This window comes from Engystomops pustulosus, chromosome 1, assembly GCF_040894005.1.
Source record: "Engystomops pustulosus chromosome 1, aEngPut4.maternal, whole genome shotgun sequence".
Lineage (NCBI taxonomy): Eukaryota > Metazoa > Chordata > Amphibia > Anura > Leptodactylidae > Engystomops > Engystomops pustulosus.
The window spans coordinates 298,597,166-298,612,850 of NC_092411.1; the positions used below are offsets into that span (position 1 = coordinate 298,597,166).

Sequence of the window (15,685 nt, forward strand, 5' to 3'; positions counted from 1 at the left end):
CAGGCATTGTATGAGGTTATGTGGATGTATGGAAGAGTTATATTATATACAGGCAGTGTATGAGGTTATGTGGATGGTGTATGGAAGAGTTATATTATATACAGGCATTGTATGAGGTTATGTGGATGGTGTATGGAAGAGTTATATTATATACAGGCAGTGTATGAGGTTATGTGGATGTATGGAAGAGTTATATTATATACAGGCATTTTATGAGGTTATGTGGATGTATGGAAGAGTTATATTATATACAGGCAGTGTATGAGGTTATGTGGATGTATGGAAGAGTTATATTATATACAGGCAGTGTATGAGGTTATGTGGATGTATGGAAGAGTTATATTATATACAGGCATTGTATGAGGTTATGTGGATGGTGTATGGAAGAGTTATATTATATACAGGCAGTGTATGAGGTTATGTGGATGTATGGAAGAGTTATATTATATACAGGCAGTGTATGAGGTTATGTGGATGGTGTATGGAAGAGTTATATTATATACAGGCAGTGTATGAGGTTATGTGGATGTATGGAAGAGTTATATTATATACAGGCATTGTATGAGGTTATGTGGATGTATGGAAGAGTTATATTATATACAGGCAGTGTATGAGGTTATGTGGATGGTGTATGGAAGAGTTATATTATATACAGGCATTGTATGAGGTTATGTGGATGTATGGAAGAGTTATATTATATACAGGCATTGTATGAGGTTATGTGGATGTATGGAAGAGTTATATTATATACAGGCATTGTATGAGGTTATGTGGATGTATGGAAGAGTTATATTATATACAGGCAGTGTATGAGGTTATGTGGATGGTGTATGGAAGAGTTATATTATATACAGGCAGTGTATGAGGTTATGTGGATGTATGGAAGAGTTATATTATATACAGGCAGTGTATGAGGTTATGTGGATGTATGGAAGAGTTATATTATATACAGGCAGTGTATGAGGTTATGTGGATGTATGGAAGAGTTATATTATATACAGGCAGTGTATGAGGTTATGTGGATGTATGGAAGAGTTATATTATATACAGGCAGTGTATGAGGTTATGTGGATGTATGGAAGAGTTATATTATATACAGGCATTGTATGAGGTTATGTGGATGTATGGAAGAGTTATATTATATACAGGCAGTGTATGAGGTTATGTGGATGTATGGAAGAGTTATATTATATACAGGCATTTTATGAGGTTATGTGGATGTATGGAAGAGTTATATTATATACAGGCATTGTATGAGGTTATGTGGATGGTGTATGGAAGAGTTATATTATATACAGGCAGTGTATGAGGTTATGTGGATGTATGGAAGAGTTATATTATATACAGGCAGTGTATGAGGTTATGTGGATGGTGTATGGAAGAGTTATATTATATACAGGCAGTGTATGAGGTTATGTGGATGTATGGAAGAGTTATATTATATACAGGCATTGTATGAGGTTATGTGGATGTATGGAAGAGTTATATTATATACAGGCATTGTATGAGGTTATGTGGATGTATGGAAGAGTTATATTATATACAGGCAGTGTATGAGGTTATGTGGATGGTGTATGGAAGAGTTATATTATATACAGGCAGTGTATGAGGTTATGTGGATGGTGTATGGAAGAGTTATATTATATACAGGCAGTGTATGAGGTTATGTGGATGGTGTATGGAAGAGTTATATTATATACAGGCAGTGTATGAGGTTATGTGGATGTATGGAAGAGTTATATTATATACAGGCAGTGTATGAGGTTATGTGGATGTATGGAAGAGTTATATTATATACAGGCATTGTATGAGGTTATGTGGATGTATGGAAGAGTTATATTATATACAGGCATTGTATGAGGTTATGTGGATGTATGGAAGAGTTATATTATATACAGGCAGTGTATGAGGTTATGTGGATGTATGGAAGAGTTATATTATATACAGGCATTTTATGAGGTTATGTGGATGTATGGAAGAGTTATATTATATACAGGCATTGTATGAGGTTATGTGGATGGTGTATGGAAGAGTTATATTATATACAGGCAGTGTATGAGGTTATGTGGATGTATGGAAGAGTTATATTATATACAGGCAGTGTATGAGGTTATGTGGATGTATGGAAGAGTTATATTATATACAGGCATTGTATGAGGTTATGTGGATGTATGGAAGAGTTATATTATATACAGGCAGTGTATGAGGTTATGTGGATGTATGGAAGAGTTATATTATATACAGGCAGTGTATGAGGTTATGTGGATGGTGTATGGAAGAGTTATATTATATACAGGCAGTGTATGAGGTTATGTGGATGGTGTATGGAAGAGTTATATTATATACAGGCATTGTATGAGGTTATGTGGATGTATGGAAGAGTTATATTATATACAGGCAGTGTATGAGGTTATGTGGATGTATGGAAGAGTTATATTATATACAGGCAGTGTATGAGGTTATGTGGATGGTGTATGGAAGAGTTATATTATATACAGGCAGTGTATGAGGTTATGTGGATGGTGTATGGAAGAGTTATATTATATACAGGCAGTGTATGAGGTTATGTGGATGTATGGAAGAGTTATATTATATACAGGCATTGTATGAGTTTATGTGGATGTATGGAAGAGTTATATTATATACAGGCAGTGTATGAGGTTATGTGGATGGTGTATGGAAGAGTTATATTATATACAGGCAGTGTATGAGGTTATGTGGATGTATGGAAGAGTTATATTATATTCAGGCAGTGTATGAGGTTATGTGGATGTATGGAAGAGTTATATATAGGCATAGTATGGTGGTGCTATCTGCATACTGTAAGGGAGCATTAATAGGGATTGTATGATAGTATTAGGTAAACCCTAGCTCTAAGGGACTACTGGTCAACTATCGCTACTCCAAGTATGAACAGAGAGACAGAAGTACACAGGCAAAAGAGAATGGGGGAACAGGAACATGAAGGGGGTTCAGACTAGATTCAGGCTAAGATACAGGTTTCGGGTTCCAGACAAAGTTTGGATTCAGGGTTTTCCGATCATATATAATACAGGGTTTGGGGTGCTGGATTAGGCAGGATTCAGGGTTCTGGATCAGGTTGGCTTTCAGGGTTCTGATCAAGTTGGGGATCATGGTTCTGGTGAGGTTGGGCTTCAGGGTTCTGGATCATGTAGGAGTTCAAGGTTCCGGATCAGGTTGAGGTTAAGGTGTAGAGGCATAGCCCTATGGCTGGGTCCTGCCTCGCCCTTCCTCTTACCCTTACCAGATCTTCTCAGACCCCGGATCATTGTACAGCTTACCACATCTTCTGTCCCATTCTTGCAGGTCTTCCACGTGTGGGTGTCATTGCTGACCTGCACCTTGTAAGATGTCACCCAGTCATCCCTGCACCAAACACAACAATACGGTCAGTGATGAATAGTGAAAAGAGGAATACCTGCCCTGTGCTGCACGATGCTCCACACTCACGTCCATATTGAATTCTTCCCTTGAGTGATGACCCCTGTGAAGCGAGTGAGACGCCTGGCATCTACCTCCAACCACTGCTGCTTGTTCTCCTCCCCAGCGCACCAAGCTCCATCAAAGAAGTCGTCATCATAGATCCCAGACTGGAAGATAAGTGATAAAGATGGAAACCATCTGTAGTTCTAGATGGATGCTCTAGAACTACACTCACTATTCTGCTGGTGGAGTCACTGGCCCACATTTAGCAAAAACAAGGCAAACTTTACTAGGTGCAGTTACCTGTGTGGTGTGCAGGTGGCACCAGATTCATGAATTGTGGCGCCTCAATCTGGCACCCCCTACACTTCTCCGACAGAGTGCACCTTTATTTTTGGTGCACCTTTAACAAAACAATTTTGTCAGACATTACATGATAAATGTGGCGCACGGTCCGACTGAGCACCGAAGAACCCATTTCAGTGCACAGGTTTGTGTCGGGAATATGTGTCTCGGACACTTCTTAAATACAAGCAGTTTGCACTAAACAGAACATACAAAGTCAGAGAGAAAACTGGCGCAGGGGCTTCAGTAAATCTGGGCCACTGTGTTTATACATGAAAAAAACATCTAACATTCTGATGATGACTAAAACTTTACATGTGAGAACATCTCAGACTTTCCTCTTCTGCTGAATATATTTCCAGCAAAAGACAACAGCAAAGATGGAAAGAGCTCCTGAGGACGGAGGGACTTAAAGGGGAACAGTCTGTAGGACAATTAGGAACCCAAATTATTTATATTTACCTAAGGCAAAATAATAAGAGATACTTTTTTAAGCATTATTATTACTTTCTGCAAAGTCAAGATTGCCTTTAAACAATTTGGGACAGCCCATATGATGCTGTCATTTCTTTGAAAGATTCTAATTATTGGCAACATCTGAGTTAGAGACACAACTATTGATGTATTTGAAGGCACACCTGAAACACACTGGGAATACTGAAGAACATCTTAAGACAAAAGATAAGGCTTGGCACAAATGGGTCTTCAGAATGGACAATGGCCTGAAGCTACTTCCAGACTGGTTACAAAGTGGCTGAAAGAGAACTAAGTGAATATTTTGGAGCGGCCTGTTCTCTTGAAGTCGTGATCTCAATCCTACTGAAAATTTATAGGCAAAGGTAAAAAAGCCGGTGCGAGCAAGGTGGCTACAAACGTGTCTCAGTTACACCAGTTCTGTCAGGGAGAATGGGCCCAAATTCCTCACTAGTTTGGGAAGTGTTAGAAGTTTGTGGAAGGATCCAAATTGTGTGACCTAAGTCATATAGTTTAATGGTACCAAATACTAATGAAATGTATAGAAACATGTGACCTTTCAGAAAGTCATAAAAATGGCTTAAAGTTCTCTCTCTCATTATTCTGGCATTTGGCAAATATGTATAACTAGATATAGATCACTGCTTTGCCCCCAGATAAATAACTGCTCTTAGTTCTAACAAAATAGAATGTGGTAACAACAAATATTTTATATGTATCTATCAATTTTTCTGACTGTCTGTCTCTGACTGTCTTTGTCTATCTATGACTGTCTGTCTATGACTATCTGTTTATGACTTATTCTTGTCTATGACTGTCTGTGCCTCTGACTGTCTCTCTGTGCCTGTCTCTTTGCACCTTTCTGTACCTGTCTCTCTGTACCTCTCTCTGACTGTCTCTAAATCTGTCTGTACCTGACAGTCTCTCTGTGCTGTATCTGGCTGTCTCTGTTTCTGACTGTCTTTGTCTCTGAGTGGCTGTCTCTAGCTGTCTCTCTGTACTTGACTGTTTCTCTGTACTTGACTGTTTCTCTGTACTGTCTCAGTTTGTCTTTGTTTCTGACTGTCGTTGGCTCTGACTCCATCTCCTTGTACCTGACTCTGTCTCTCTGTACCTGACGGTCTCTCTCTACTTGACAGTCTCTAACTGCCTCTGTATACTTGACTGTTTCTGACTTTCTCACTGTCTTTCTCTGTACTTGACTCTCTCTCTGTACCTGACTGTTTCTCACTGTCTCTCTGTGTACTTGACTGTCTCTCTCTGAACTTGAATGTCTCTCACTGTCTCTCTCTGTACTTGATTGTCTCTCTTTGTACCTGACTGTAGCCGACTGTCTCTCTCTGTACTTGACTTTCTCTCACCGTCTCTCTCTGTACCTGACTGTACCCGACTGTCTCTCTGTTCCTGACAATATCTGCCCCGTAAAGCCTATGGTGCAAATTCCTTTAGAGGACATACATGCACCCACACTCTGCTTTATATATTAGATTTTGGTTCTTAATTGACCAAAAACAGGAAATATTTATTCTGATATCATGTCAAATAGTGAGAAAAACATTATGGGTCACATTTGCAAAGGACCTTTTCTGTCGGACTTTGCACGTTCTTTAAAGTGTAAACTGCTTGCACAGGTATTTAAGAAGTGTCTGCACCACAATTGTGTTGCACGTGACCCTTTTGTGGCTCAGCTGCACTATTCTTCATGTGACACAAATTCTGGGAATATCCAGCGCTCAGTGGGACCATGCGGCAGATTTATCATGCAAGTCCAACAGAATTTTGTTGCACGCCCCAAGTTAAAGGTGGACCAAAAAAAAAAATTGGTGCACTCTGTCAGGGCAGTGCAGGGGGCACCAGATTTATGATGAATGAGTGCCAGAAATCCTGAATCTGGCGCCCCCTGCACACTACACAGCACACTGCACAGTTCTTAGTAAATGTGTCCCCCATATGTGCCTTTTTATGGTGAATGGAAACTTCTGGTTTAGGATGTATGACATTATACTACAGGAGCCAGCAGTGCCCCAAGTGGTCATAACAAATAATGTGTGACCCACCTGAATGTTCAGGCGTCCTCGGTGGGATCCCAAACCATAGCGTTTTTTACTGGAAGCCCTTAGCTGGTGGTCAGATACCCGCAAAGACTCCAGGCCCAGCGGGGGGCACTCTGTGGATAAAGGAAAGTCATGAACGTAAGCACAGTTTCTGTTGAAGCTAACTTAAAACATTTTGTTACCTTCCTTTTGGTAATTCCTGCTATCATTGGTTGGTATCACAGAGATGTAAGTAATGACCCAGGTGATATAAAGGCCTGATCTGGAGTCAGATTAATTTTGGTCTTGTAGATAGAGTGTCTTCTGCTACAGACACCATCCAGACATTGCTAGCTGCTAATGCAGCAGAGCCAAACAGGCTCCAAAGGCGACAAGCCAGCTGAGCTGACCCATAGATCTAGGGCTGCAGTGCTAAGCTGTTCCTGCAGCCAAGGATTATTTCCCTCACAAAAGCCAACCATCAGACAGCCGTGCTTGACATCGGGTTAACTGCTGCCTGCCTGTTACAGTTCCTCTAAAAGTACAAACAACAGCATGTAAGTTTTTACAATGTTACTTCAGTGTCTCCAGTGTGCTCCCCTGACCTGCTGTTAACATCAAGTGCCTCCCTTCTGCCACCTTCCAGGGATTGTCTATAGATGTGTCTACTTGCCCCATCCAGTGTCAGTCCTGGTGGTGTAACATTACATACTGATACATCTACATCTAACTTCCCTAAATACAATGTACATGTGAGGGGAAACAGATGGGCTCCACACATTGGTTATAAAATGTATTAGACCCTTGTGGTTCCTTATAGCAGATGAGACGTTGCTGGTCGTGTGTAAACGGAATAATGGGGGACAATAAACTCCAACACTGAGAGGTCTTGTACCGCTAGTAATAAATCCGTCCTCTCCTTCTCGCGCTCCAGATGCTTCTGTCTTATAATTCCTCCATCTGGTGCGGGACCGCCAGAGTTTACTCATCACAAGTACATAAGCAGCCTCTCACTGCTGGATCCAGTGTCACAAAGGAGATTTTAATATTCTTTCCACCACTACTGAGGATAATCCCGCCAGTTTATAGGTGTATATAGTATATACACTCACCGGCCACTTTATTAGGTACACCTGTCCAACTGCTCGTTAACACTTAATTTCTAATCAGCCAATCACATGGCGGCAACTCAGTGCATTTAGGCATGTAGACATGGTCAAGACAATCTCCTGCAGTTCTCCCGAGCATCAGTATGGGGAAGAAAGGTGATTTGTGGCCTGTGAACGTGGCATGGTTGTTGGTGCCAGAAGGGCTGGTCTGAGTATTTCAGAAACTGCTGATCTACTGGGATTTTCACGCACAACCATCTCTAGGGTTTACAGAGAATGGTGCGAAAAAGAAAAAACACCCAGTGAGCGGCAGTTCTGTGGGCGGAAATGCCTTGTTGATGCCAGAGGTCAGAGGAGAATGGGCAGACTGGTTCGAGCTGATAGAAAGGCAACAGTGACTCAAATCGCCACCCGTTACAACCAAGGTAGGCAGAAGAGCATCTCTGAATGCACAGTACGTCGAACTTTGAGGCAGATGGGCTACAGCAGCAGAAGACCACACCGGGTGCCACTCCTTTCAGCTAAGAACAGGAAACTGAGGCTACAATTTGCACAAGCTCATCGAAATTGGACAGTAGAAGATTGGAAAAACGTTGCCTGGTCTGATGAGTCTCGATTTCTGCTGCGACATTCGGATGGTAGGGTCAGAATTTGGCGTCAACAACATGAAAGCATGGATCCATCCTGCCTTGTATCAGCGGGTCAGGCTGGTGGTGGTGGTGTCATGGATCCATCCTGCCTTGTATCAGCGGGTCAGGCTGGTGGTGGTGGTGTCATGGATCCATCCTGCCTTGTATCAGCGGCTCAGGCTGGTGGTGGTGGTGTCATGGTGTGGGGAATATTTTCTTGGCACTCTTTGGGCCCCTTGGTACAACGCCACAGCCTACCTGAGTATTGTTGCTGACCATGTCCATCCCTTTATGAGCACAATGTACCCTGTAACATCTGATGGCTACTTTCAGCAGGATAATGCGCCATGTCATAAAGCTGGAATCATCTCAGACTGGTTTCTTGAACATGACAATGAGGTCACTGGACTCAAATGGCCTCCACAGTCACCAGATCTCAATCCAATAGAGCATCTTTGGGATGTGGTGGAACGGGAGATTCGCATCATGGATGTGCAGCCGACAAATCTGCGGCAACTGTGTGATGCCATCATGTCAATATGGACCAAAATCTCTGAGGAGCTTCCAGCACCTTGTTGTATCTATGCCACGAAGAATTGAGGCAGTTCTGAAGGCAAAAGGGGGTCCAACCGGTTACTAGCATGGTATACCTAATAAAGTGGCCGGTGAGTGTATAATCATGCCTGTATATAGGTATATATAGTATGTATAATCCTGTCAGTATAAGGACAATTGGGAGGGAGGACTGTGTCCCATAAACATTTTGCATTTCATAGTCAGTGGTCGGATCTAATTGGTGGAACTATCTGGGTAAGAGAATAATCCACTGTATACTGGGACTCAGAATCTAACACCGGAGATAAATAGAACAAACCAGTGGATACCGGTACTATGAAAGTCAGTGGATATCGTGAAGAAATGAAACCAGAGACTTAGAAAACCACCTGATACCGGGGACAACACAACTGAAACACTGGGTATAATGGATTATAAACCCTATTCACTGGATGCCAGGGACTGGGAGATTGAACTGCTGGATACCAGGAACTGACGACCCGATGCAGAATTTTTCAGCAACACTATTAGATACCACAGACTGCTGGGTAAACTACTAGACACCAGGGACTGAGAAGAAAAACTACTAGGAAATAAAAGTTGAGGAGTCTGAGTGAAGCTCAGACTCTGGGTCACATGGTCACATTTTTATATCCCCTGGATAACCCCTTAAACTACATGGAATGAGGAAGTGAGGACATTTTGGATCTAAAAACCTGAACACAAGAATCTATCTGCTGCTCTAATGGATCCTGGTTTAGGGACCCTGAATACTGGGATTGTTGGGTTTCTGAGCTTTGGGGAATTCTAACCTACTTTTTTATTTTGTGCTTCTTCCAAATATTAAAATTGAACTTTACTGAGAAATCAAGCAACTATTTCTGGGAATTTTTGTTGTGTCCCCTTCCCCCACCACGGCATGAATTACTCTACTCTGATAATATAATTACATCCAGCGTTTCCTTATCTAGTTATCACTTGTGGCCAAATCTATGATAGCAAAACAGCTGCAGATGAGCTCCAGAGGCCGGAGGAGGGAGCGTCTCCAGGGCTATTACCACAAGCTCCAGCGGCTGTAAAACAGGACTGCTCCAGGGCCATGACTGCAAGCTCCAGGGATTAAAGGATAGAACCGCTCCAGGGCCATGATTGTGAGCGCCAGAGGCTGGAGCATGGAGCTGCTCCAGGGCCATTGGCATGAGCTCCAGAGGGTATAAGATAGAATCACTCCAGGGCCATGACTCTGAGCTCCAGAGGGCAAAGGATGGAGCCGCTCCAGGACCATTACCACAAGCTCCAAGGATTAAAGGATAGAACCGCTCCAGTGCCATGACTGTGAGCACCAGAGGCCGGAGCATGGAGACGCTCCAGGGCCATTAGCATGAGCTCTAGAAGGTATAAGATAGAACCGCTCCAGTGCCATGACCACAGGCTCCAGAGGCCAGAGCATGGAGACGCTCCAGGGCCATTAGCATGAGCTCCAGAATGTATAAGATAGAACCGCTCCAGTGCCATGACCATAGGCTCCAGAGACCGAAGAATGGAGACGCTCCAGGGCCATGACCTCAAGCTCCAGAGACCTTAGGATGGAACCAGTCTATGGCCATGAAAACAAGCTCTAGAGACTGGAGGATGGAGCTAGTCCATGGCCATGATAAGGAGCTCCAGAGGCCAGAAAATGGAGCCACTCCAGGGCCATGACCAAAAGCTTCTGAGGCCAGAGGATGGAGCAGCTCCAGGGCCATAACTACAGATATGACAAGTGAAACGAGCTCCCCTTCCATGGTCTCTGGCTGCCATGTTGCTATTCATGCTATTTACAAGGTTGTACCTTCGCCTAGTGCACTGGGGCTGTGTATTTTTAGCTTAGCTCTTAGTTTTGACCTGTCCCACAGTCCCTTCTGCTTATAGCCAGCCAGTATTATCAATAGCAAGCTTATAGCTGAATATTACAGTAGTTACTGACAGCAGCGGGAAGAGGCTGCTCCATCCTGTGATGAGCTCTACGGGAGCTACAGGTTGTAACATAAGATCCACTTTCCTGCCCAAGACTCATTGACAGTCAGATAAACACAGGTTTCCCCATGTCTGGAGGGGCCTTCCTCCCTCAGCCTCACATCTGCTCCTCATTGATGGATTTGCTGACTTTGCACATTTCTAGAACAATTTCCTATGAATACAGATCTCTCCGCATCCCCCGCTACTGTCAGTCACCCGCTGGGTCCTCGGATGCCATTCTGCTCCACATGGGCAGTGCTCTTCAGCATGGGCTCCGGGCTCAGCTAGTTGTGGATCCATCAGATACGGCATGAACCTGAATCCAGGCCATCCCCAGCTGGGTCCTTATATTTACTAACGCAGCTTCTTACTGAGACAATTTACTATAAAACAATTTTATAGAGATCCACCGAAAGGCTCTGCGTGTAATACTCACCTCAATCTATATGATTATACTGTAGGGTTAGGATCAGCTGTGTTAGCAGCTCCCTGACCTCACATTATTGAGTAATATAACAAAAATACTGAGCAAAATACTCGGGTCCTGGAACCAGCCTCTGCTGGTGACCCTGATAGATCCCAGATTAAGGCCACCTCTAGGGTGAGGTAAGTACATTAGTTGTTTAGGATGTGTGATACTGGTGAAAACGTTGGGTATGCAGCTCCTGCTGCAAGGGTTAAACTATGAAAAGTCTCCAACCTAAGGTTACAGGAGAGGGAAAAATCATCAAGAAAGAATAATATTTACACTGCTTTGCTGGAATTTGTATGAAAAGTAAATGCCCCCTCCAGCAGGCCGGTGCTGGCTCGTTTGCCGTGGTTTGGTTTGGATTTGCTGAATGGATTATTTGTACAGATGGAAAATAACAATAAACAACCAGGAAACTGGAGACAAAGAGGAGAAACCCAAAGACAATGGGAGACAATCTGTGATTATTGCCAGTTGGGTGCACAGAACAGTCCTGGATACATCTCAGCGCAACATGCAATGTTAGATAAACGGATCGTTTAACACGTTGTATGATTCTTGGACAGATATACTGGAGGAGGATTGTTCTACAAACTTTAAGTTTGGCTCAGATCTGTCTTAAATCCCTGGGGTATCCTGAGTCATGTGGAGAGTGTTCTACGGATACAGGGATCGGGATTATTGTTTTATATTGCTATTGAATCACTAGAAGGGCGGCACGATGACTTAGAGTTTATCACTACAGCCTTGCAGTGCTGGGGTCCTGGGTTCAAGTCCCAGGGTCAACATCTGTAAAGAGTTTCTATGTTCTCTCCGTGTTTGCGTGGGTATCGTCCGGTTTCCTCCCACACTCCAAAACATACTGGTAGGTGATTAGATTGTGAGCCCCATTTGGGACAGGGACTGATTTGGCAAGCTCTGTGCAGGGCTGTGTAATCTGTGTGCGCTATGTATACAAAGGAATTATTATTATTATTCTTAGAGGAAGTATCCTACCTCCCCCGATCATATACAGCTACCAACATGGCGAAAGAGATGCCCCTACACAGAATCCAAAGATACACTCATAACTGTGTACCGTATAGGCTTCATCTAATTTCCTAGTTGGAGCAGCTGGGACATTGCTCCTATAATTCTACCCCCTCCTCTTGCTCTCTAGAGCCAACTGCCCCACACTGGACCAAGAATCTATCGTACGGAAGAGGGGGAAGGCATGGAAAGGGGAGGATCTATCCTACGGAAGAGGGGGAAGGCATGGATAGGGGAGAATCTATCCTACGGAAGAGGGGGAAGGCATGGCTAGGGGAGACAATACCCCAGGTGCAGGTAGGTAAGTAGCATAAGCCTTCAAAGTTCTTTTTCTGGGTGAGACCTATGCTGTACGCAGGGGATGTTTAGCATTTCTGTAGGGGCATCTCGTTCCCCATGTTGTTGGCTTCAGTTTCCAGACCTATGTAAGCAGGTCTCTGATCTGCTTATCTAGCCATTGAACCACAGGGCCCCCTGGAAGATACAAGAATCGTCAAGGGCAGTGTTGGCGAACCTATGGCACGGGTGCCAGAGGTGGCACTCAGAGCCCACTATATGGGCACCCAGGCCATCACCCCAGGGCAGGGTTCGCCAGACAGGACTCAACTTCTCTTGCAGTCCCAGGCAGCCCAGGACCCTAAAAGGAAACTACAATGATAATCCAAACTACTTCTCCTTCTTTCTACTGTATTGGTGTCCTCAGGGGCACAGAGCAGGGAGTAATAAGTTGCTGCTTAAATTGTCGCATTGGCACTTTGCAAAAAAAAACTGTGGGTTTAGGCTGTAGTTTGGGCACTCGGTGCCATCACTGGTCTAGGGGGCACTGTTAGTTTCTAACATGGGTAATACTAGTATTCTTTCTTCCTACTCAAGATTTTGTGATATAATATTCAAAGAGTGGCAGATAATTTACTGTAGCAATGTTAGGGACCTTGGCTGAGATATATGAGTCCTGTAGTAGCAAATATGTTCTGGGTGAACATCTACACATATATATACATATATATATACATATACATCTATATCCATTCATACTCCAGGAGGAACTTTCCTGCCTTACGAGCCCTGACATCGATAATTTGCAGCCTTATATTCTGGGAACACGCTGTACTGATTCATAAGCACATTCTTGTGGTCGGCCAACGTCTATGCAGCTCTCCTCAATACAAAGCTACATCTTCATATAGTCTCTCCATCACAAAGACATTGCATCCCACATTCCTTATTGTAAAGGCAAAGATTGTGGTTGATGACCAAGGTTTGGAGGAGTTTGCATGGTGAGACAGCCTTGACCAGCACTAAATGCTCTTTCATCTGGCCTCAGGACGTCAGTGACATCTCTATCGACCTGAGATGGTGAAGGACAGTAGATCTGCAAGATGTCCTCCACCTCATCCTGACTCATCAGTCCATGGACATGTGTGGCCAATGTGTCCCCCAACCTTTCATCCTGCTAGTTTCATAACTTCCACATCCGCTTCCTAATTGTCACAATCTATGAGGTTTTGTATCTCATCTGCACATTACAGTCACTTCTGGCCACATGTCCTCACAGCTGCGATACTTTGTCCTTCATATGTTTTTGATTAGGAGTAACGTTCTGGAATACTCACTGAACGAAAGCCATAACGGGAACAAAACCTGCAACTTGGAAATGTTCAGAATATTACCTGTCCATTACCTCGATGTCTGGTAGGAAATTCAAGATGGACAGTATCTATTCCCATCCATCCAACCATAGCATTTGGTAGCATCGGAGGGGGATGGGGGAATCATTGTAAAGAGTTTCTACGGTATCAATAGCTTTAGACCCTTGGCTGAAGATGTCAGGATTGTTGGCCACCACCTTGGATAACATCCCATTAATGCATGGACAAACATCGGGGCGGTGGTTAAAACATTGGGAGTTTTAACCTCCTGAAAACCTCCTATAAGTCGTGTTAGTTGGTCACAACATCTGGAGAAGAGGGAGAACACTTGCTGGAGAAGTAGTAGAAAGAGCAAAAACCTCTTCACTAAAGAAGACAACCCAATCAATGGCTTCTTACCATATTCATGGAATGAGTTAAAAGTCATTTTTGAAACCTGTTTTCGGATGCCCTCTCCTGGATAAACCTTCCCAATAGAAGTGGTGCTCTTATCCGGGGAAATGATGGGTCGTTGTGGAAGGAATATGAGGGACCGTCTAGACTTCAGGGGGCACCGCAGGCTTAACTAAAGATTTTTGTACTAATGTTGAGCTGCAGCTCCTTCTCTTCTCTACTACTAGGATGCAAGTGACCGTGTTATCTGACATGTGGTGAGGAGGAGGAGGTCAGTAAGAATACAAGTACTGTACAGAGCAGGATGTGAGGGTCACCACAGGGATTACTCCCGCCAGGGCCTCGGGAATGATCTGGAGAGGACATCATGAAGAGTCTGATATGATGATGAGTGAATTCTTACGCAGCATTTGTGTTGCGCTTATGCTTATCTGACGCTTGAGTTTGACATATTTACACTTATATGTGGTAATAGCGATTGTCACTTTCATTTATGTGTAGTTTGCATTTATGTCGTGTTTGCATCACACTTGGGCTTATGTGGTGTTTATGTCTCATTTACACTTACATTTACATGGCGTTTGGGTTTGTGTGGCATTTACATTGGGGCTTATTTACTAAGGGTCGTGAGACGCACTTTCGTCGGACTGCTCGCTGTTTTTCAGGATTTGCGCGGCTTGGACAGGTATATAACAGGTGTTTGCGCTGGGATTGTGTCGCACGTGGTGACCTTATACCTTGTGCTGTAAGGCTTTGTAGCTGGTCACACCTAGATCCTGATCTCGTGGCTTTTACCACCTCTTCGGCTCGTGACTTCAGGAACTCGGCTCTAGAATTTAGTAATGACTCCTAGTCCTGAGACCATAGCCCAATCCAGTCCTGCACCTGTGCCCTATCACCACCTCAATGACCTTCACAGGACTTAACGACCTTCTGTCCAGTGCCCTATCTACTCCATGATTCTCCCCTCTCGGTGTCACGATGAGACGATTGGTGTAGATCTATGATCAGACAGATTTCCAGCCATAAGGGCTTGTGGGTACAGTTCTTACTGTGTGACATGTGTATCTGTTGATCAGTACATACGTTCCTCTGACGTTCCTCCGGATCCTTGGCTGCTTTTTTCCTCTTTCAACTTCTTCAAGACTTTCACAGTTTTGACTATTTTAACCTTTTTTTTCGCCACCTTTGCTAGAAAACGCAAAACAGGGGTAATTTGTCTGGTGCCAGGATTTATAACTTACAGATCCACAGCTACGGGTCCAACATATGTCCCCTGCAAGGTGCATCCCATCCAACATACATCATATATATCACACAGCATACATCCCATCCATCATACATCCAATCCATCATATATATCACACAGCATACATCCCATCCAAAATACCTGCCTGAGGCCCGGTGCTCTGCAGTGCTGGGGTCGGTCCTCTCCTGTGCCCGAGCCCCGTTGCTCTGCAGTGCTGGGGCCGGTCCTCTCCTGTGCCTGAACACAGCTGCTCTGGAGTGCTGGGGCCAGTGCTCTGCTGTGCCTGTAGTCCGGTGCTCTGCAGTGCTG

The 15,685-nt window shown here is 43.8% G+C and overlaps 1 protein-coding gene across 2 annotated transcripts in view; it reads right to left on the reverse strand.

The window, feature by feature from the left end:
- The window catches only part of LOC140084488 (probable carboxypeptidase X1), a 46,324-nt gene that overhangs the window by 17,217 nt on the left and 13,422 nt on the right, over positions 1–15,685 (reverse strand). Inside the window, exons 2-5 of one of the 2 annotated variants that reach the window (XM_072126456.1) lie at positions 15,214–15,318; positions 6,321–6,430; positions 3,472–3,611; positions 3,303–3,387 (exon numbers count right to left, since the gene is read on the reverse strand). In XM_072126456.1, coding sequence (XP_071982557.1) covers positions 3,303–3,387; positions 3,472–3,611; positions 6,321–6,430; positions 15,214–15,318 — 440 coding nt within the window. The remainder of the gene's footprint in view (positions 1–3,302; positions 3,388–3,471; positions 3,612–6,320; positions 6,431–15,213; positions 15,319–15,685) is intronic. The other variant, XM_072126458.1, reaches the window with a different exon arrangement.